The following is a 22207-nucleotide window of genomic DNA, read 5'->3' as shown; positions in this document are numbered from 1 at the left end:
GCAGAAAAGACCCTGAATATGGGGGAAAAGCACATCCAAATTTATCATAACACCCAATTTTAAATTATACTACAGAGCCATAGATAACAATGAAAATCATAGTACTGGCACAAAACAGGCATGTGAACGAAAATAGAGGACCATGCATATATCCAAATCGTTAAGAATATAATTCTTGGCAAAGGTGACAAAAACATACACCAGAAACCAGAATCATTTTAACAAATGGTAATTATAAAACTAGATTACCCCCACATAGAGGACTGAAACTATGTAAACTTCGAACCAAACCCTAACACTTAACATAAAATTGAATCTTCCAAACTAAAATGGAAAACAAGAGAAACACTTCAAGATGTTGGCACAGGTAACAATTTTCTGAATAGGAGTCCAAGAACTCAGTGAAAGAAGAAATAGAGACAATTAAAATTGCATCAAATTCAAACGTCTGTATAACAGAGGAGGGGTTACAATGTGCATGTTCATATTCACAGCAACAACATTCACAAATTAAGTTACAGAGTCAGCTTAGGTCCCATCAGTGGATGAGTAAATAAATGTACTATTTATACAGCACAGTAGGGTTCATCCACAAAGAATGGAATTATGACATTTATAGGAAAATTGATAAAACTGGGGGTTATAATATTAAATTATTTGTTGATTTTAATTAGTTATTTGAGTCATTGTTATACATTTGTTCAGATTTTCCATTTCTTCTAGAGTTAATTTTAGTAATTTGTGACTTTCTACTCATTTGTCAATTGTATCTATCACTTAATTTGTTGGCATATTCCTCATACTTAATTTTTCCAAAACCACTAAGTAGTGTCCATTTATTATTCTTAATGTCAGTTTTTTTAAGTCAGGGCAGGTACATCATAAGAAACAGTATGGGTATGATCCAAATACATGATGTTTGAAAATGACAATAAGGCCCATTGTATGTATAGCTAATATATCCAGTAAAAAAGTTTAAAAATTGTATCTCATTTAACTTTATTCTTTTGGTATCCTTATTTCATTTATAAGTAATCCACACTTGATAGTTTCCTGTTTTCTGATTCTTTGGGTTTACTCAGTTTGTAGTGCTGGGAGATTCAGGACCTCACACACACCAGGTAACTACATTACTGCCACTTTTGACGCCCCTTAACGACCCCCTTAACTACTAGGCTCATGCAGCAACCCTCCCTCAGCTTCCCAAACAGCTGGGACTAGCAATGTGGTAAGGCTCCAATTTTGGCTTTTTTTTTTCTAGTTCAATATACAAAATTAGGCCACTGGTTTGAGGATTTTCTTCTTTTATACTAAAAGCATTTACTGGTATATATTTACCAGGATAATTTTAGAGTGCCTCATAAATTATCACATTGCCATTTTGTTCATATTCATCTCTATTTTCTAATTTCCTTCGTGGTTTCTCCTATGATGTAGGACCCCCGAAGCTCAATTTTCATATACTTGTGCCATTTTTTCAGATTTCCTTTCATGAATTACCCCTAATTTGCCACTGCCTCAGATCATATTTTGAATAACTCTAGTCCTTTTACATTCATGTCTTGCTCTGTAACCTGACATCATGTCTATTATGCACAATGTCCTATGTCCACCTAAAAATGTAGACCATGGTAGGGTTGAGTTGGGTATTCCACAGATAACTGTGAACTGGTTTATTGTATAGTTCAGGACATTTCTGTTTGAATTTTTGTAGTTGTTTTTCAACCACCTTTTGAAAATAACATAATGCACTCTGTATTTAATTATGTTGTGTGTGAACTGGGGACTGAACTCAGAGCCTTGTGCATGTTCACATGTGCAACACAGCGGAGCTACAGACCCCATTCCAATTGTTATTCTAAATAACTGTCAAGTTATATTTTTCATTTCTTTCTTACTTTTGTTGTTTTTTTTTAAGAAGATTTATTTATTTTATGTATGTGAGTACACTGTAGCTGTCTTCAGACACACCAGAAGAGGGCATCAGATCCCATTACTGATGGTTGTGAGCCACCATGTGGTTGCTGGAACTTGATCTCAGGATCTCTGGGAGAGCAGCGAGTGCTCTTAACCACTGAGCCATCTCTCCAACCCCACTTTTTTTGTTCTTATTTGCTTGTTTGTTCGGAGACAGAGGTTTCTCTATACAGCCCTGGTTGTCCTGGACTCACTCTGTAGACCAGGCTGGCTTTGAACTCGCAGAGATCCACCTGCCTCTGCCTCCAGAGTGCTGGGATTAAAGAGGTGCAAGAGACACTCAGACAACCTGCCACCAGGAACAGCAGTGAGCTAGCTGTGAGCCAGTGTGCAGTCCCCCGGTTCCCCTTGGCCGCCCCAGCTTGCTCCAGGGAAACAGTAACCCTGCATCGGGCTATTCCCAGCCGGACAACAGGGTGTGAGGAACACACACTGAGACCACCTGCCACCAGGAAGAGCAGTGAGCCAGAGGTGAGCCAGCAGTGATCTAGGGACACAGGTCTGGAACAGCAGTGAACCAGCGGTGAGCAAGCAGTGATCCAGCAGTGATCCAGGGACACAAGACTGACAACAAGATGACAAGAGGAAAGGGAAAGAACATACCCCAGGGAAACCAAGATAACCTGGCAACATCAGTACTCAGCTGTCTTCCATCACAGCAAACGGCAGAATGAAAAACACACCAGAAAAAGAAGACTCAGACCTAAAATCCTGCCTCAAGATGATGATAGAGATCCTTAAACAAGAATGGGAGGAAAAGGTTAAAGAATTAAAAGCTTTTAAAGAGGAAACAAGAAAAACACTCAAAGAACTCAAAGAACTAGAGGAAAACAGATCCAAAGAAAAGAAGGAATGGAAGAAGAAATTTAAAATGGAAATTGGCACAATAAAGAAAACACTAAAAGAGATAACCCTAGAGGTAGAACACCTAAAAAAGAAATCAGAAGTCACAGATGCAAGCATTTACAATAGACTACAAGAGATGGAAGAGAGAATCTTGGGAGCCGAAGAAAACATTGAAAACTTAGACAAAACAGAGAAGATGCAATAACCTAAAAGCTCCTAACCCAAAATATCCAGGAGATCCAGGACACAATGAGAAGACAAAAACCAAAGGATAATAGGAATAGAAGAGGGCAAAAAATATCAACTAATAGGCACAGTAAATATCTTCAACAAAATCACAGAAGAAAACTTCCCTACCCTTAAGAATGAGATGACCATGAGCATAAAACAAGCCTACCGAACTCCAAATAGATTGGACCAGAAAAGAAATTCCTTCTGACACATAGTAGTCAAAATGCCAAGTGCCCAAAGCAAAGAAAGAATACTAAAAGCAGTAAGAGAAAAAGGTCAGGTAACATATGAAGGCAGACCAATCAGAATCACACCCGATTTCTCTACAGAGACTATGAAAGCTACAAGAGCCTGGACAGACATCATGCAGACCCTAAGAGAGCACAAGTGCCAGCCCAAGCTGCTATACCCAACAAAACTCTCAATCACCATAGATGGAGAGATGAAGATATTCCAACACAAAACTAAATTTACACAATATCTGACCACAAACCCAGCACTACAACAAATTATAGGTGGAAAACTGATTACAACGAGGGGAACTACATCCTAATAAAAATTTAAAAAACGTCTAAGCAGGAAAACCAAAAGAAGAAAGAAACACAGACACAACTCAACCTACAAAAGCAAAACTAGCAGGAAACAGCAACCACTATTCCTTGATATCTGTTAACATAAATGGACTCAATTCCCCAATAAAAAGACCTATGCTATCAGACTGGATACATAAACAAAACCCGGCAATTTGTTGCATACAAGAAACTCATCTCAGAGACAAAGACAGACACTATCTCAGAGTAAAAGGGCGGGAAAAAACCTTCCAAGCAAATGGCCGCAAGAAGCAAGCTGGAGTGGCCATTCTAATATTGAATAAAGAAGATTTTTAACCAAAAGTTATGAAAAAAGATAAGGAAGGATACTTTATACTCATTACAGGGGAAATCTGTCAGGAGGAACTCTCAATCATTAACATATATGCTCCAAATACAAAAGCACCAATATTCATAAAAGAAACCCTACTAAAGCTCAAAAAATACATTTTACCCCACACAATAATAGTGGGAGACCTCAATACCCCACTCTCACCAATGGACGGATCATGGAAACAGAAACTGAACAAGGATATTGTAAAACTAGCAGAGGTTATGAACCAAAGGGAATTGATAGATGTCTACAGAACATATCATCCTAAAAAAAAGAATACACCTTCTTCTCAGCACCTCATGGCACCTCCTCAAAAATTGACCACATAATTGGTCACAAAATGAGCCTCAATAGATATAAGAAGATTGAAATACTCCCGTGCATCTTCTCAGATCACCATGGTCTAAGGGTGGTCTTTAACAACAACAAAGACAACAAAAAGCCCACATATACATGGAAACTAAACAACACTCTATTAAATGATAGCAGGGTCAAAAAAGAAATAAAGAAAGAAATTAAGGATTTTCTAGAATTCAATGAAAATGAAAACACAACATACCCAATACTATGGGATGCAATGAAAGCAGTACTAAGAGGAAAACTCATAGCTCTGAGTGCCTCCAAAAAGAAACTGGAGAGAGCATACACTAGCAACTTGAGAGCATAGCTGAAAGCTCTAGAACAAAAGGAAGCAGATACACCCAAGAAGAGGAGACGGCAAGAAATAATCAAAATTAGGGCAGAAATAGACCAAATAGAAACAAAAAGAACCCTTGAAAGAATCAACAAAAGCAAGAGCTAGTTCTTTGAAAAAATCAACAAGATTGATAAACCCTTAGCTAGACTAACTAGAGGGCAAAGAGAGAGTATCCAAATTAACAAAATCAGAAAGGAAAGTGGAGAAATAACAACTGAAACTGAGGAAATTCAAGAAATCATCAGATCCTACTACAAAAGCCTATACTCCACAAAGCTGGAAAATCTGGAGGAAATGGATGAATTCCTAGGCAGATACAAGGTACTAAAGTTAAATAAGGACCAGGTAAACCATCTAAATAATCTCATAACACCTAAAGAAATAGAGGCAGTCATCAAAAGCCTCCCAACCAAAAAAAGCCCAGGTCCAGATGGGTTTAGTGCAGAATTTTATCAGACATATATTGACAACATAATACCAATACTCTCCAAACTATTCCACAAAATAGAGTCAGATGGAATACTACCTAACTCATTTTTTGAGGCTAGAATAACCCTCATTCCTAAACCACACAGAGACCCTACAAGGAAAAAAAACCTCAGACCAATCTCACTTATGAACATTGATGCAAAAATACTCAACAAAATCCTTGCAAACGGAATCCAAGAACACATCAAAACGATCATTCACCATGATCAGGTAGGCTTCATCCCTGGCATGTAGGGATGGTTTAACATACGGAAACCCATCAATGAAATCCACCATATAAAGAAACTCAAAGAAAAAAACCACATGGTCATCTCACTAGATGCTGAGAAAGCATTTGAAAAAATTCAACACCCCTTCATGTTAAAAGTCTGGGAAAGAACAGGAATCCAAGGCCCATACCTAAACATAATAAAAGCAATATACAGCAAACCAACAGCCAAGATCAAACTTAATGGTGGGAAACTTAAAGCAATCCCACTAAAATCAGGGACTCGACAATACTGCCCACTCTCCATCTACCTATTCAGCATAGTACTGGAAGTCCTGGCCGGAGCAATTAGACAGCAAAAGGAAATCAAAGGGATACAAATTGGAAAGGAAGAAGTAAAAACATCATGATTTGCAGATGACATGATAGTGTACTTAAGCGAACCCACAAATTCCACCAGAGAACTCCTACAGCTGATAAACAAGTTCAGCAAAGTGGCCAGATATAAAATTAACTCAAAAAAAATCAGTTGCCTTCCTATATTCTAAGGATAAACATGTGGAGAAAGAAATTGGGGAAGAGATACCCTTCACAGTAGACATAACCAATATAAAATACCTTGGTGTGACTCTAACTAAGCAAGTGAAAGACCTGTATGACAAGAACTTCAAAACTCTAAAGAAGGAAATCGAGGAAGACCTCAGAAAATGGAAAGATCTCCCATGCTCATGGATTGGAAGGATCAACGTTTTAAAAATGGCCATCTTACCAAAAGCAATCTACAGATTCAATGCAATCCCCATCAAAATACCAACCCAATTCTTCACAGAGTTGGAAAGAGCAATGTGCAATTTCATCTGGAATAACAAAAGACCTAGAATAGCGAAATCCATCTTCAACAACAAGAAAACATCGATGGGAATCACTATCCCTGACCTCAAGCTATATTACAAGGCAACTGTGCTGACAACTGCATGGTACCAGTACAGAAATAGGCACGTGGATCAATGGAATAGAATAGAAGATCCAGAAATGAGCCCTCACGAATATGGTCACCTGATTTTGGACAAAGGAACTGTAAACAGTCAATGGAAAAAGAACAGCCTATTCAACAAATGGTGTTGGTTCAACTGGCACTCAGCATGCAGAAGAATGAAAATAGACCCTTTCTTATCTCCTTGTACAAAGCTCAAGTGCAAGTGGATCAAAGATCTCCACATTAAACCAGGTACACTGAAACTATTAGATGAGAAAGTAGGGAAAACCTTAGAATATATAGGCACAGGAGAAAATTTCTTAAACAGAACACAAATAGCTCGAGCTCTAAAGTTAAAGATTGACAAATGGGACTTAATGAGATTGCAAAGTTTCTACAAGGCTAAGGACATTGTCAAGAAAACAAAACGGCAGCCAACAGAATGGGAAAAGATCTTTACCAACCCCACATCAGATAGAGGCCTAATATCCAAGGTATACAAAGAACTCAAAAAGTGAGATACCCGGGAATCAAAGCACCCTATCAAAAATGGGGTACAGACTTAAACAAAAAGTTCTCAATCGAGGAATATCGAATGGCTGAGAAACATCTGAGGAAGTGCTCAGCATCCTTAGCCATCAGGGAAATGCAAATCAAAACAACCCTGAGATTCTACCTCACACCAGTCAGATTGGCTAAGATCAAAAACTCAGATGACAGCAGATGCTGGCGAGGATGTGGAGAAAGAGGAACACTTCTACACTGTTGGTGGGGTTGTAAACTGATACAACCATTCTGGAAATCAGTCTGTCAGTTCCTCAGAAAAATGGACATAGTACTACCTGAAGACTCAGTTATTCCACTTCTGAGCATTTACCCCAGAGATGCTCCAACATACAACAAAGATACATGCACCACAATGTTTATAGCAGCTCTATTTATAATAGCCAGAAGCTGGAAAGAACCCAGATGTCCTTCAGTAGATGAATGGACACCAAAATTGTGGTACATTTACACAATGGAGTACAACTCAGCTATCAGAAACAATGGCCTAAAGAATTTCTTAAGAAAATGGATGCACCTAGAGAATATCATCCTGAGTGAGATAACCCAGTCACAAAAGGACATAATATGCAGTCACTGATAATGGGATACTAACCCCAGAAAGCTCTGAACACCCCAGAAACAACCCAGAGACTGTGTGATGTTCAAGAAAAAAGAAAAAAAAGAATATATTTTAATTAAAATGGAACTGTATCACATTCCCCTTTCCTTCCTACAGCCCCTCCCAGTTTCTCTCCTATCTCCTCAAATTAATAACCGCTTTTCCTATAGTATTGTTACATATATACATATGTGTATGTATATGTACCCACAAATACTTAATTACAACCTTATAAAAATGTATTTGTATACTTTTATCCAAAAATGCTTAAAATCTTTACATTTATCTTTGTTTTTTAAAATAAAGGTAAAAAGTAGGAAAAGAAATAAACGGGTGCAACACCACTGCACAGCTCCAACAGTGTACTAAGCCACTCACTAGGTGACTGTCTCTGGCCATGTCCTCAGACATACTTTGAGGTATTCCTTACTAATCTCCTAGGTGTTTCTCAGTTTTATCAAGTTGATGATCAGGATTAACTATCACAATATGGTAGGTTATCATGCCTTCTTTTAATTTTGCATGCTTGGCTTTATTCAGCTGAGATTTTTTTTCTTTTAGTGCTGGAGTTTAAATTTAGGTCTTTGTGCATCCAGAGCAAGTATACTACTAGGAACTATATCCACAACTTTCGTTTAGATCTTTGAAAATATTGATACTGCTTTTAAGTGTTTAGTCTACTTTGAAAGCCTGAATTATTTACCATTTGTCACATTTGGAGATCTATAGATTGATCAAGAGTGGTCAATATTATTAGACATTTTTTTCTTGTTTAGTTACTGAAGTCTATTTTCTATGCATAATGCAGCACTTGATGTCTGTCGAAAATTTTCTCCTTTGTTTTTACTCTAACTTGAGTATCTGTCACTTGTGATGAGCAAAAGCCACTAGTAGCTTAAAGAATATGTTTAAATCTCTTCAGCCCACTAGAGTTTACCTTTTACCATTGAATACATCTCAGGAGTAAGACATCTATGAGAATATTAGGTTATACTCTTTAGCCCCACACTCTAGCTTGTGTGTCAAGTTGACAGAAAACTAGCCAGCACACATACACACTATGGTTTGGTTACCCTAGCAAAGATCTTCTGACTCTTTTACTAGATCTAGAGATGCTTTTTCCAGTATGATATGTAATAGTTCTGCTCCATAGATGGGTACTGAAGATGGGGATATGGGTGTTGGTAACCCTGATTTTGTAGTTTACCCCTCCTCTGTGAAAACCCCTTCCAACATTTGTGTTGCAAGGCGGCAATTAGAGCCTCAATTCAGAGCGGCAAGTTTCAACCTGTAGGTCACAATTGCTCTGAGGGTCAAATGGCCTTTTCACAGCACTCACACATCAGCTATCCTGCAGACCAGATATTTACATGACTATCGCTAACAATAGCAAAACTACAGTTACAGAATAGCAACAAAAATAATTTTTATGGTTGGGAGGGTCACCATAACTCAAGGAATGGTATTGAAGGGTCGCAGCATTAAGAATGTTGAGAACCACCGGATTAGAGTTTCTGTCCCTTTATGAGTGGGGTTGGTGTCAATAATCCTCTTGACCACACTTACCTGGACTTGGGGATGGGATTGATGACAAATGGCAGCCTTCCCTTTCCAGGGTAAAATAACAGCCCAAGAATAGGAGCTGGGAGAAGGAATCCCTGTCTTCTTGGCTATTCCTGCTTGAAATAGACCCACTTTAATAAAGGTGAGGGTAAGGGGGTGATCTTGACTCAAAATTATAGACTTATTGATACCTTCAGCAGATTTAGATTGTCTTTCTTACTGAAAACTACATGTCCATTGCATTAGAAAACTATTGTCTATACAGAATTCTGTCCCACTTCCATTGTCTTTAATACCACTATTCAAATGTACATATTTTAATTTTACTTAAGCAAAACAAAAATCTTTTATCTTGTTTGACAACTAGGTATTTACATTATTGACAGCATTTAAGTGGGTTTAGCTGTGCTTTTCACTGTGTCTCAAAACAATAGCTTAACTTTCTTGCATTGCTTTTTCCCTCTACTTTTATGCATGTGAGTAACTATGTAATGAGAGTCTGTTTCCCCACATTTAGCAACATAAATATCTATGAATGTAATTTATAGTATATCAGTAACTAGATTTATTGTTTATATTTCATCCTCAACTCTCCCTGTTATATGGCATTTCAATAATAACTTTGGATATTTTAGTCCAACTGACACTTACCAGCCTCCATGTCAAAATTCAGATGTTTTAAAACCAAAATGAAAATGCTAGTTGAAACAGTAAGCCACAGTGGGTAGCCAGTTACAGAGAGTTCCTTGCACTGCTATATGCTTCAGTCAACACAACTTCCACTGGGCAAAGCCACACCCTGACAAGGCAGCAGTAGCAGGCAAAGCATTTCTAAAGTATGATTTGTAGGTTTCACCAATAGGACCAAGGTCATTTATGTCAGCCACAAGGTTACTGTGCCATATTAGTGAAGCTGCAGCCTAAAGCTTTCATAATATGCCCTGTCTGTAAGTTTGCTTAGTTTCTTCTATTGTCCTTCTTCTATCCTTCCTCCCCTCCTCCCACTTCCCCATGGCAGAAACTGTTCCCCTCAAGAGATGTAGTCTAGGTATTCCTAGATGTACTAATGCAGCTTGACTGTCAGAATAAATGGCTTCTGGAGCCTTTTATGGTGTTAATCAGTTTTCTAATCGGGTCACAAGCAACTAAGCCTTTGCTTTTATGAAGAAATCACTACACTAGCCACTAAAATCTTCCTTTAGTAGACTTTATTTTTCCAAAAAGTTAAAAAATGTTCTGAATTTATAGTATATGCACGCATATACATGTGAGCAATATGTGTGTTCCAAGTGCATGTGCAGAAGTCAACATATGGGGGTTAGCCCTTTCTTTCCACCATAAGGGTCTGGAATTTAAAGAGGTTATCAGGTTTTCAGGCAGATGCCTTTATTTGCTGAGCCTTTTTAACTGGCCCTAAGAGATTTTATGGTTTTTCTATCAGTGACATGTCAGTAGGAAATATACCAGAAACATTAAATGATGCTTTGTTTTCCAGTTTTACTAGGTAAGTTGAAACACAGATTTCTTTATCTTGTGAGTGTTTTGCACATATGACTGGGTACTACATACATGCCCATTGCCTATGGAGGTCAGAAGAGGGTGTCAGATTTCCTGGAACTAGAGTTTTTGATGGTTGTGGGCAAACATGTGGACTCTGAGCAACTGTTTAGATGTGGATAAAATTTTGATAGAAAGAATATAGATGCATATCTCTCCATATCCAGCAGGGCTAAAGTCCACTCGAGAGTCTGAGAACTTTTGAATATGCCTCCCTCCTCAATGATGAATATTGTATATACAAAAATATACATTTGAGTTAGATCAGTCTTTCCTAAAAGGCTATTTTTCTAGGAATGCTAATAACTTTATGAACATATATTTTAGTCATAATTTCTCCAGTATTACTATATTTCCATGGGAGACCTTTTAACTAAAATTAGATGAAATAATTGAGAAGGGCTAACTCCTAATATTCAACTAGGCTATAGTTCAATGTTCACATACTTGATATTGATAAGCAATGTCATGTTTAGGTTTATTCTTCACTTAAGGTTAATTAAAAAAATTTCAACCATGTTTTATATTAATTATTATAAGTACATTTCTGATTTTAAGAAGTGTGTGTGTGCCTGTGCCCACACATTTGTTCAGTGAACAACTTGCTGGGGTTAATTCTCACCTTCCACCAGGTGGGTTCCATGGGTCACATTGGGTTGTAAAGTGGACAAAGGACGTTTTATTAACTGATCCATCTCATTGGCTCGAAACTGCACTAAAAATATTTTATCTTCTTAAAAAGCAGGAAAGGGTCATCAGAAAACTAGGGGGTTGAACTCTTAACTACTGTGTCTTCCTATATCATTACTGTCGGGTTCTCTCAATGAGCTTGTTTCCTTATTTATGCTATCTGCTGCTATTGTTATAAGGATTAGAAACATCAACCACAAGGCACATGGTAAGAAACAGAATAGTACCTGTTCCTGATGATTTAATAGACATTGGGGTACTGATTAATAATGGATAATTTTACCTTCAGATACTTAATTGTGAATCTTTAAGAAATGTAATTCTTTTTTTTCTTCAAGTTTGTGGCAGGACACTAGCATTTGTCATTGCCATTAGTAGGGCTGTCCGTTAAAATATCTGTCTGTTTTGCTTACTGTGATAATCTCAAATATCAACTTGATGAAATCTGAAATCACCAATGCAGATGGGATTGTCTTAATTAGGTTAACTGAGGTAGGAAGAACCACCCACTGTGGGTGTCACCATTCCCTGAGTTGTGATCCTATACTGTATAAAAAGGAGAAAGCTAGCTGAACACCAGGCTTGTGTTGCTTTTTCTAGATAATGTATACGACATGACCAACTGCTTCTAGATTCAGCTGCTTTGACTTCCCTACCATGATGGACTATATGTTTGAACTGACATTCAAAATGAACTCTTTCTCCCTTAAGTTGCTTTTACTAGAGTACTTTAACATAAAAATGGAAAAGAAATTACATTTAGTATTTGGTAAATATTATTACCAAATAATATTGGTAAATATTACTACTATTTGGTGCTTTGTGATCTGGGATACACTAGAAAATCAGATGACTAAACTGTCAGAAATGTGTTTAAGAATAAACAGGTTGAACGGGAGCCTGAGAGTCTCCCTTGAGGGCATTCCCAGGCCTTATTAAAATAATAAGTATTTGTCTTAGATACTATAGCTCCTGGACACATTCTATACAAACAAAACAGCCAAATAAATAGGAAAATATGCTATTACTAAAACAAAAATCTAAACTGAGGCTGAGTATGGCAGTCCATAGCTGTAATCCCAACATTCAGGATTAGCCTCAACCCAAGGTGAAGGCTGACCTGGGCTACATAGTAACATTCTGCACCAAAAACCAATACAAGGCCAGCAGGATTGCTCACTCTGTAAGGTTCTTGCTGGGCAACCCTGGAAACATTAATTCAATACTGGCATACATGCAAAGTGGAAAAAGAGAACCAACTCTATAAAGTTGTTCTCTGTATTCTACATGCCACAATGTGCATCTCCTCACCCACCTCATCCACACACATGTATAATGATAATAAAAACACAATTTAAACTAAGATCTTCCTAGTTTCAAAGTTCAGTTTTCTACAAATTACAGAAATCAGAATATGAACTACCCACTATAAATCATTTTCAATGCATCAACAAATAAACAATCAGAAAGCATAAAAAGGAAATGCCATCCCTAATTACAGTAACATATCAAGTATTTAGGAATTAAATTATAGATATCTGCAGAAAAAAATTAATCTGTGAAGGCATGAAGAAAGAGACTTAATCAATGGGAGAGGTAAACTCTGGTCTTTGAATACAAAGGGGTAACATTATAAAGATGCCAATGCCCCTAAATTAATCAATTCAATGTCAAATTTAACTGCAATAATATTGTTGCAGAAATAAACTAATTACATATTATATATTTTAAGAGTCCATAGAATGTAAAAATGGCATAATTTTAAAACAAGACATGCAGAGTAATTTGCCCTGCCTAATATTAAAGAAAATTATGAGCCCTTAATAATTAGATAATGGAATAGAACAAAATCAATGAATGGAATGTGTGGGGGGTTGTTCTTGTATTGCATGCGCACATGTGTGCAGAGGAAGGTGGTTATGATAGGTCAGCAAATAAGTGGGGAAAGAAATTATTTAATTCATGCAAATGGGGATCTAGCTCAGTATATGGAGAAAAGAAAGTTAAGATCCTTTTCTTCTACATGTCTAAGACAAGTATCTATTTAAAAACTTACCTGAAAAGTGTTACATAATAATATTTTTATGATCCAGGGATGCAAAGAATTTATTAAATAAGATGTCAAACCAAGTTACTGAGTTTGACAAACCAAATTATGTGCTTCTCAATAAGGATAAATGCTCATTGATATCTATAGTTTACTTAGCAATCTACCAAAAAGGATACATAGAAACTAGAGAGAGACAGGTGAATAGTTTATGGATAAAATATTTACATTAATAGCAGACTACAGGTAGTGTTCATATTGATGTACATAATGTTATTCTAACTTTTCTTTATGTAAGAATTCTAATAATGAAAAATTTGGAAAAATGAAGTAATTTCATCTGATAAAAGGACAATGTACATAACATTTGAACAAACTGTAACAAAAAGCTCAAACAGATGCTGGAGAGATGGCTCAGCAGCTAAGAGCACTTGTTCTCGCAGAAGACTTAGGTTCAGTTCTAAGCATCCATTACCAGGTGGCTCACAACCATCTGTAATTCTAATTCCAGGGGATCTGATACCCTCTGGCTTCCACAGGCACCTTCCCACACATGGAGAATATACATACATTCAGGCACACACACATATACATACAATAGAAGTAAACGCTAGAACTTGAAATTTTATATTTAAAGGTTTGTTGTTTGAAATAGCATCTTTGTAACCTTGACTGTCCTGGAACATGCTATATAGATTAGGCTGGCCTCAAACCCAGAGATCCACCTGTGTCTGCCTCCTTAGTGCTGGGACTAAAAGTGTGTGCCACCATACCTGGCATATTAAAAAGTTAGTATAAAGGGCTGGAGTGATGGCTCAGAAGTTAAGAGCACTGGCTACTTCTCTAGAGAACCCAGTTTCAAGTCCCAGCACTGATATGGCAGCTCAGAACCATCTGCTTTCTTGTGGCTTCTGAAGACACCAGGAATGAATGTGGTACACAGACACATATGTAGTCAAAATACTCGTAGACATAAATTTATCCATTTAAAAACTTGAAAGTTAAAAAACCCCTCAAGTTGCTAATAAAAAAAAAAAAAAAAAAAAAAAAAAAAAAAAAAAAAACCCAGACAAACAGGACTGTTGTGTAGTTCAAGGTTAGAGCAACTCTTTTGCACATAATCTTTAGCAAAAAAAATGTAAAGGTCATCCTCATCAGCAAAGAAGATCAAATGTCAAAATATTGTATAAAATCTATGAGATTTTGGTTGCATGACATTTAGTATTGGAAATATGAAGAAAGTTTCTCGCTCCCCGGCCATCTTGGCGGCTGATCTTGGTTGGGGGTCGTCCCGCACGTGAGGCAAGAAGATGGTGACCACAAAGAAGACGGAAAAAGTCTCTGGAGCAGATCAACTCCAGGCTGCAGCTTGTTATGAAAAGTGGAAAGTATGTGCTGGGGTACAAACAGACTCTGAAGATGATCAGACAAGGCAAAGCGAAGTTGGTTATCCTCGCCAACAACTACCCGGCTTTGAGGAAATCTGAAATAGAATACTACGCCATGTTGGCTAAAACCGGTGTCCATCACTACAGTGGCAATAATATTGAACTAGGCACAGCATGTGGGAATACTACAGAGTGTGCACACTGGCTATCATCGACCCAGGTGACTCTGATATTATTAGAAGCATGCCAGAACAGACTGGTGAGAAGTAAACAAAGTTTTCCCTTAATAAAACTTTGCCAGAATATGGCAGACTAGTAGGTCAAACGATTGGGGATAGAATCATTTATCTGTTTCTGAAACACAGGAATTATGAGTGGAAAAACCCAGCTGCAGTTGGACGTCTGCTGTGCTTGGCTGGAAGGACGCGCTAACTCTGCAGTGTGTGTGTCTCCTGTGACACTGCACACGTCTTACCTCACTTCTGTAAATATGGTTGTGAATCCGTTTTGTAATGTGAAAAATTCATAAGATAACATTGATATTTTGATTTGTAATATTTCTAATTGGTAGATTTAATTGAAAAGTAAAAATAATTTATTTTTTATATGTTCAGGGGAATTTTAAAGAAAGTCAAACCGTTTGTAGATAATTTAAAAGAATCAGTGTGGTTTATTTTACATATTTAACCCACTGGTTGTTATTCTGTAACAATTTGTATAAATGGTAAATTTTTTAATGTGCTGTTATTTTACTTAGATGTAAAATTCCACATGTATTAAAATGTACAAAGTTTTTGTTAATAAAATTTAATGATGTTTATAAAAAAAACTTTGCCAGATATCCTTTTGGAAAAAAAAGGAAATGTGAAGAAATAGGAAAACCTACGTGTTATACTAGGTATATAAATTAGTAAGGCTATAATCTATTGTGATTTGGCAATATTTATTTAAAAATTATAGGTATAGTTTATAGCAGTGGTTCTCAACTTATGGGTTATATGTGACCCCTTCTGCAAATAACTGTCTCCAAAAATATTTACATTATGATTTATGGCAGTAGCAGTTATGAAATAGCAAGGAGGAACTGTTAAAGGGTCACAGAGTTAAGAAGGTTGAGAATCACTGTTCCAGATACACTGACAAAGGAATACTAAAATAAATATTTCAGGAAAATATTTTCTGGAAACTGTAGAGATAGCTCAGTGGTCTGATTCATAACACTCACATGGTAGTTCACAGGCATCTGTAATGACATTTTTGGAGAATCTGACACCCTCTTCTGACCTTTGTGGACACTGCATTTACATGGTGCACAGACATACATGCAACCAAATACCTATATACATAAAATCAATAAATACGGGATTTTAAATAAGTTTTTGAACCCAAGTGAAATCCCAAAGAACTGGGAAGAAGTGTCCATCAATTAATCAGTAAAATACTGTGAAAATAGTATAAAACATAATAGTTGAAATATAACCCAACAATCAAGAACATATATGAATACAGGTAGATTAAAAACAACTGAATGGATATAGGCATGTATGCCTATAGTCCAATCTACTAGTGATACTCAGTAGAGAGGATGATTTGGGCACAGAAGTTCAGACAAGCTTAGTAACATAGCAAGAATCTATTTGTCCTGGCTAGCTTTATGTTTACTTGACACAAGCTAGAGTTATGTGAAAGGAGGGAACCTTAGTCAAGGAAAAGTCTCAGAAGATCCAGCTGTAAGGCATTTTATTAATTAGTGGTCAATAAAAAATGCCAGCCCACTGTGGGTGATGCTGCCACTGGGTTCGTAGTCCTGGGTTCTAAAAGAAAGCAGCTGAGCAAGCCATGGGGAGCAAGCCAGTAAGCAGTATCCCTCCATGGCCTCTGCATCAGCTCCTGCCTTCAGGTTCCTACCTTGTTTGAGTTCCTGTCCTGACTTCCTTCAGTGATAGACTGTGATAGGAAGTGTAAGCCAAATAAACCCTTTCCTCCCCAACTCGGTTTGGTCATAGTGTTTCATCATAGCAACAGTACATCAATGCATGTCCTAATGAAGACATGGGACCACAAACTGAGACTGTTCATATAACAATCATTCCTAAGACATCATTATGATAAATAAGATCAAATAAATTAATATTCAAGAAAGAAAGAAAAAGCTAGGTAACAGGAAGATATGCAAAGTAACCTAACTTCAGAAAGAGAGATACCACATGCTGTCTCATCCTATCCTAGCTGGTAATTTTTGTATATGTGTATTTAGGTGGAAGTGAATTTGTGTTCAGTCAAGATACCAGAAATGGGTCCATGAAGGGAAAAAAAGAGGCTTTAAGAGGAAGAGGATAGTATAACACATGTGAAATGAAAATGGAAAAGGGGATATGGAGGGTTAACTAGAAGCAGAGAGCAAGCAGCAAGAGAGGAGGGATGAGGGAGAGAATCAACCAAAACAAAGGATGCATAAAAAGAGGAGGAATCTTGGTAATTGGTGAACTAATAAAAAAACAACAATAAACAATAAATGAGGACTGTTGGCAACAAAACATAAAAATCAAACAAATCAGGGTTGGAGAAATGGTTAAGTGTTTAGCAGCACTCTGCTTTTCCAAAGGACCTGGGGGTCTGATTCCTAGCACCCACATGATGGCTCACAAATATCCCTCACTCAGGTTCCAGGGGATGCCAAGCCTCTCTGGCCTCTGGGGAACTGCGTGCACATGGTGCACAAACATACCTTCAGGCAAACGTTCGTCCACATAAAAATAAATGAGTCTAAAAAATTTTAAATAAAAAGTTGATTTCATGTATGTACAAATGATTACTTGGAATCACAAACTGGGATTATCCATATAACAATAATTCGTAATGTTTCTGAAGGCTAAAGCTAAGTCAAGCCTAAGCCAAATCTCTTCACCTTGAAATGCTATAAGAAAACACTTAAGGAAGAGGTCAAAAAGTGAAGCAGGAGAGTCTATTGTACGGCTTACCGGAGTACACAGCACATGAGCAGCAGGTGGGTGGGGACGTTAGCTGGATTGAGCATACTGGGCGTGTCTGACTTCATGCAGGCCAGGAAAGCCCGCATCCTCCGGTTCTTGTCCTCTACGGCTTTGCCTAACCAGAGCTTCTTGAGGTTTGGGCACGTCCATTCCCGGAAAGTGAGTGCAGATACCAGCTCAGGGGTCTGAGGTGATTTCCCTTTATATGCAGACCACTCTTTAAGGATCACAGAAGGAACTGAAAAAACAGAAAGTCGGGAGAGATGGACTCCAGAGAAGCTGAACATTACTGTAGCTGCCTACAATTGACAATCCATTGCACGTCAATATCTCTTAATTTTTGTCACTGTAATTGTTATTGTTAGCACTAGTAAATTCTAGGAGTTACAAGCATTCAGTAGGTCGTTGATACCTAATTATCACATTAATTCTCATAAAGATCCAGAAAAAGGAACAGCCATGACAAAATTTTTGTAGAACATAGTGTTGGCTTTGCAGAACAAAAAGTCCAAGATCCCATCCCACATACTTTGAAAATACTTTGAAATTCATTTTTAAGTAGATACACCAGCCTAGACAAAGAAAGACATCCAAGGAAAAATTATGTGAATACTTGGTTTCATAATAGATTGTAGGATACTCAATTTTGAGTTCTCTAACAACACCCTCCAAATCTTAGCAATTTTGGAAGTTTAGCACATATTGGGGCTAGTCTAGGTAACAGAGATTATCTCTGAAATACAAGTCCTTCAAACCCAGCATCAATTAGACTGACAATGGTGAAAACACAGTAGACAAAATCACAGCATCTGGCACACCACAGATACCTAATTTGTGGACTGTTATGTGAGATGTTTTGTGGTATTAATTCAATCATCATGTTCAGTATTTCTTCTCATTTTCCACTTTTTTGAGAGATTTATTTTTTATTTTTTTATTTTGTTTAAACTTTATTTTAAAAAACAAAGATAAATGTACACATTTTTAAGCATTTTTGCATAAAAGTATACAAATACATTTTAAGGTTGTAATTAAGTATTTGAGTGTACATATACATACCATATGTATATATGTAACAATAATATAGGAAAAGAGGGTTATTAATTTGAGTGCATAGGAGGAAAACTAGGAGGGGCTGTAGGAAGGAAAGGGAAATGTGATATAGTTCTATTTTAATTAAAATAAATTCTTTTTTGTTCTTGAACATCACACAGTCTGTGAGTTGTTTCTGGGGTGTTCAGAGCTTTCTACGGTTAGTATCCCATTATCAGTGACTGCATATTGTGTCTATTCTTCTGTGACTGGGTTATCTCACTCAGGATAATATTCTCTAGATGCATACATTTTCTTAAGAATTTCGTTAAGCCATTGTTTCTGATAGCTGAGTAGTACTCCATTGTATAAATGTACCACAATTTTTGTATCCATTCATCTACTGAAGGACATCTGCGTTCTTTCCAGCTTCTGGCTATTATAAATAGAGCTGCTATGAACATTGTGGTGCATGTATCTTTGTTGTATGTTGGAGCATCTCTGGGGTAAATGCCCAGAACTGGAATAACTGGGTCTTCAGGTAGTACTATGTCCATTTTTCCGAGGAACTGCCACACTGATTTCCAGATTGGTTGTACCAGTTTACAACCCCACAGCAGTGGAGAAGTGTTCCTCTTTCTCCACATCCTTGCCAGCATCTGTTGTCATCTGAGTTTTGGATCTTGGCCAATCTGACTGGTGTGAGGTGGAATCTCAGGGTCGTTTTGATTTGAATTTCCCTGATGGCTAAAAATGTTGAGCACTTCCTTAGATATTTCTCAGCCACTCAATATTCCTCAATTGAAAACTTTTGTTTAAGTCTGTACCCCATTTTTTAATAGGGTTGTTCGATTCTCTGGTATCTCGCTTTTTGAGTTCTTTGTATACCTTGGATATTAGGCCTCTGTCTGATGTGGAGTTGGTAAATATATTTTCCCACTCTGTTGGGTGCCATTTTGTTTTCATGAGAGTGTCTTTAGCCTTACAGAAACTTTGCAATCTCATTAAGTCCCATTTGTCAATCTTTAACTTTAGAGCTCGAGCTATTTGTGTTCTGTTTAAGAAATTTTCTCCTGTGCCTATGAGTTCTAAGGTTTTCCCTACTTTCTCATCTAATAGTTGCAGTGTACCTGGTTTAATGTGGAGATCTTTGATCCACTTGCACTTGAGCTTTGTACAAGGAGATAAGAAAGGATCTGTTTTCATTCTTCTGCATGCTGAGTGCCAGTTGGACCAACACCATTTGTTGAATAGGCTGTTCTTTTTCAATTGAATGTTTACAGCTCCTTTGTCAAAAATCAGGTGACCATATTCGAGAGGGCTTATTTCTGGATCTTCTATTCTATTCCATTGATCCATGTGCCTATTTCTGTACCAGTACCATGCAGTTTTCAGCACAATTGCTTTGTAATATAGCTTGAGGTCAGGGATAGTGATTCCCATAGATGTTTTCTTGTTGTTGAGGATAGATTTTGCTATTCTAGGTCTTTTGTTATTCCAAATGAAATTGCACATTGCTCTTTCCAACTCAGTGAAGAACTGGGTTGGAATTTTGATGGGGATTGCATTTAATCTGTACATTGCTTTTGGTAAGATGGCCATTTTTAAAATGTTGATTCTTCCAATCCATGAGCATGGGAGATCTTTCCATTTTCTGAGGTCTTCCTCGATTTCCTTCTTTAGAGGTTTGAAGTTCTTGTCATATAGGTCCTTCACTTGCTTAGTTAGAGTCATACCAAGGTATTTCATAGTTTTTGTGACTATTGTTAAGGGTACCTTTTCCCTAATTTCTTTCTCCACATGTTTGTCCTTTGAATATAGGAAGGTAACTGATTTGTTTGAGTTAATTTTATATCCGGCCACTTTGCTGAACTTGTTTCTCAGCTGTAGGAGTTCTCTGGTAGAATTTGTGGGGTTGCTTAAGTACACTATCATGTCATCTGCAAATAGTGATGTTTTTACTTCTTCTTTTCCAATTTGTATCCCTTTGATTTCCTTTTGCTGTCTAATTGCTCCTGCCAGGACTTCCAGTACTATGCTGAATAAGTAGGTGGAGAATGGGAAGCCTTGTCGAGTCCCTGATTTTAGTGGGATTGCTTCAAGTTTCCAACCATCAAGTTTGATGTTGGCTGTTGGTTTGCTGTATGTTGCTTTTTTATATTTAGGTATGGGTGTTGGATTCCTGTTTTTTCTCAGACTTTTAACATGAAGGGGTGTTGAATTTTGTCAAGTGTTTTTTCAGCATCTAGTGAGATGACCATGTGGTTTTTTTCTTTGAGTTTGTTTATATGGTGGATTACATTAATGGATTTCCGTATGTTAAACCATCCCTGCATTCAGGAATGAAGCCTACCTGATCATGGTGACTGATCGTTTTGATATGTTCTTGGATTTGGTTTGCAAAAATTTTGTTGTGTATTTTTGCATCAATGTTCATAAGTGAAATTGGTCTGAGGTTCTCTTTCCCTGTAGGGTCTCTGTGTGGTTTAGGAATGAGGGCTATTATGCCTCAAAAAATGAGTTATGTAGTGTTCCATCTGCTTCTATTTTGTGGAATAGTTTGGAGAGTATTGGTATTATGTTGACATTATATGTCTGATAAAATTCGGCACTAAACCCATCTGGACCTGGGCTTTTTTTTTTTTTTTTTTTTTTTTTTTTTTTTTTTTTGGTTGGGAGGCTTTTGATGACTGCCTCTATTTCTTTAGGTGTTATGAGATTATTTAGATGGTTTACCTAGCCTGATTTAACTTTTGTACCTTGTATCTGTCTAGGAATTCATCCATTTCCTCCAGATTTTCCAGCTTTGTTGAGTATAGGCTTTTGTAGTAGGATCTGATGATTTCTTAAATTTCTTCAGTTTCAGTTGTTATTTATCCACTTTCTTTTCTGATTTTTTTAATTTGGATAGTCTCTCTTTGCCCTCTAGTTAGTCTGGCTAAGGGTTTATCAATCTTTTTGATTTTTTCAAAGAACCAGCTCTTGGTTTTATTGATTCTTTCAATGGTTCTTTTTGTTTCTATTTGGTCATTTTCTGCCCCAAGTTTGATTATTTCTTGCTGTCTACTCCTCTTAGGTGTATCCGCTTCCTTTTCTTCTAGAGTTTTCAGCTATGCTGTCAAGTTGCTAATGTATGCTCTCTCCAGTTTCTTTTTGGAAGCACTCAGAGCTATGAGTTTTCCTCTCAGTACTGCTTTCATTGCATCCCATAGGTTTGGGTATATTGTGTTTTCGTTTTCATTGAATTCTAGAAAATCCTTAATTTCTTTCTTTATTTCTTCTTTGACCCTGCTATCGTTTAATAGAGCGTTGTATAGTTTCCATGTATATGTGGGCTTTTTGTTGTCTTTGTTGTTGTTAAAGACCAGCCCTAGACCATGGTGATCTGAGAGGATGCATGGGAGTATTTTAATTTTCTCATATC

General features: G+C 37.1%; 1 protein-coding gene and 1 pseudogene across 3 annotated transcripts in view; one reads left to right on the top strand and one right to left on the bottom strand.

Moving 5' to 3' along the window:
- FAM120C (family with sequence similarity 120 member C) overlaps window positions 1-22207 on the bottom strand; it is a 127784-nt gene that overhangs the window by 20729 nt on the left and 84848 nt on the right. For both annotated transcript variants that reach the window (XM_080909596.1, XM_080909597.1), the window contains exon 10: window positions 17740-17989. In XM_080909596.1, coding sequence (XP_080765722.1) covers window positions 17740-17989 — 250 coding nt within the window. The remainder of the gene's footprint in view (window positions 1-17739; window positions 17990-22207) is intronic.
- On the top strand, window positions 14681-15028 carry LOC308415473 (large ribosomal subunit protein eL30-like; annotated as a pseudogene). Its single transcript has one exon. The product of its transcript is annotated as a large ribosomal subunit protein eL30-like (transcript).

The sequence above is a fragment of the Micromys minutus genome (genome assembly GCF_963924665.1).
Source record: "Micromys minutus genome assembly, chromosome: X".
NCBI lineage: Eukaryota > Metazoa > Chordata > Mammalia > Rodentia > Muridae > Micromys > Micromys minutus.
Note: the sequence above shows the minus strand (reverse complement) of the source record. Positions and strands in the feature narration are given on the sequence as shown.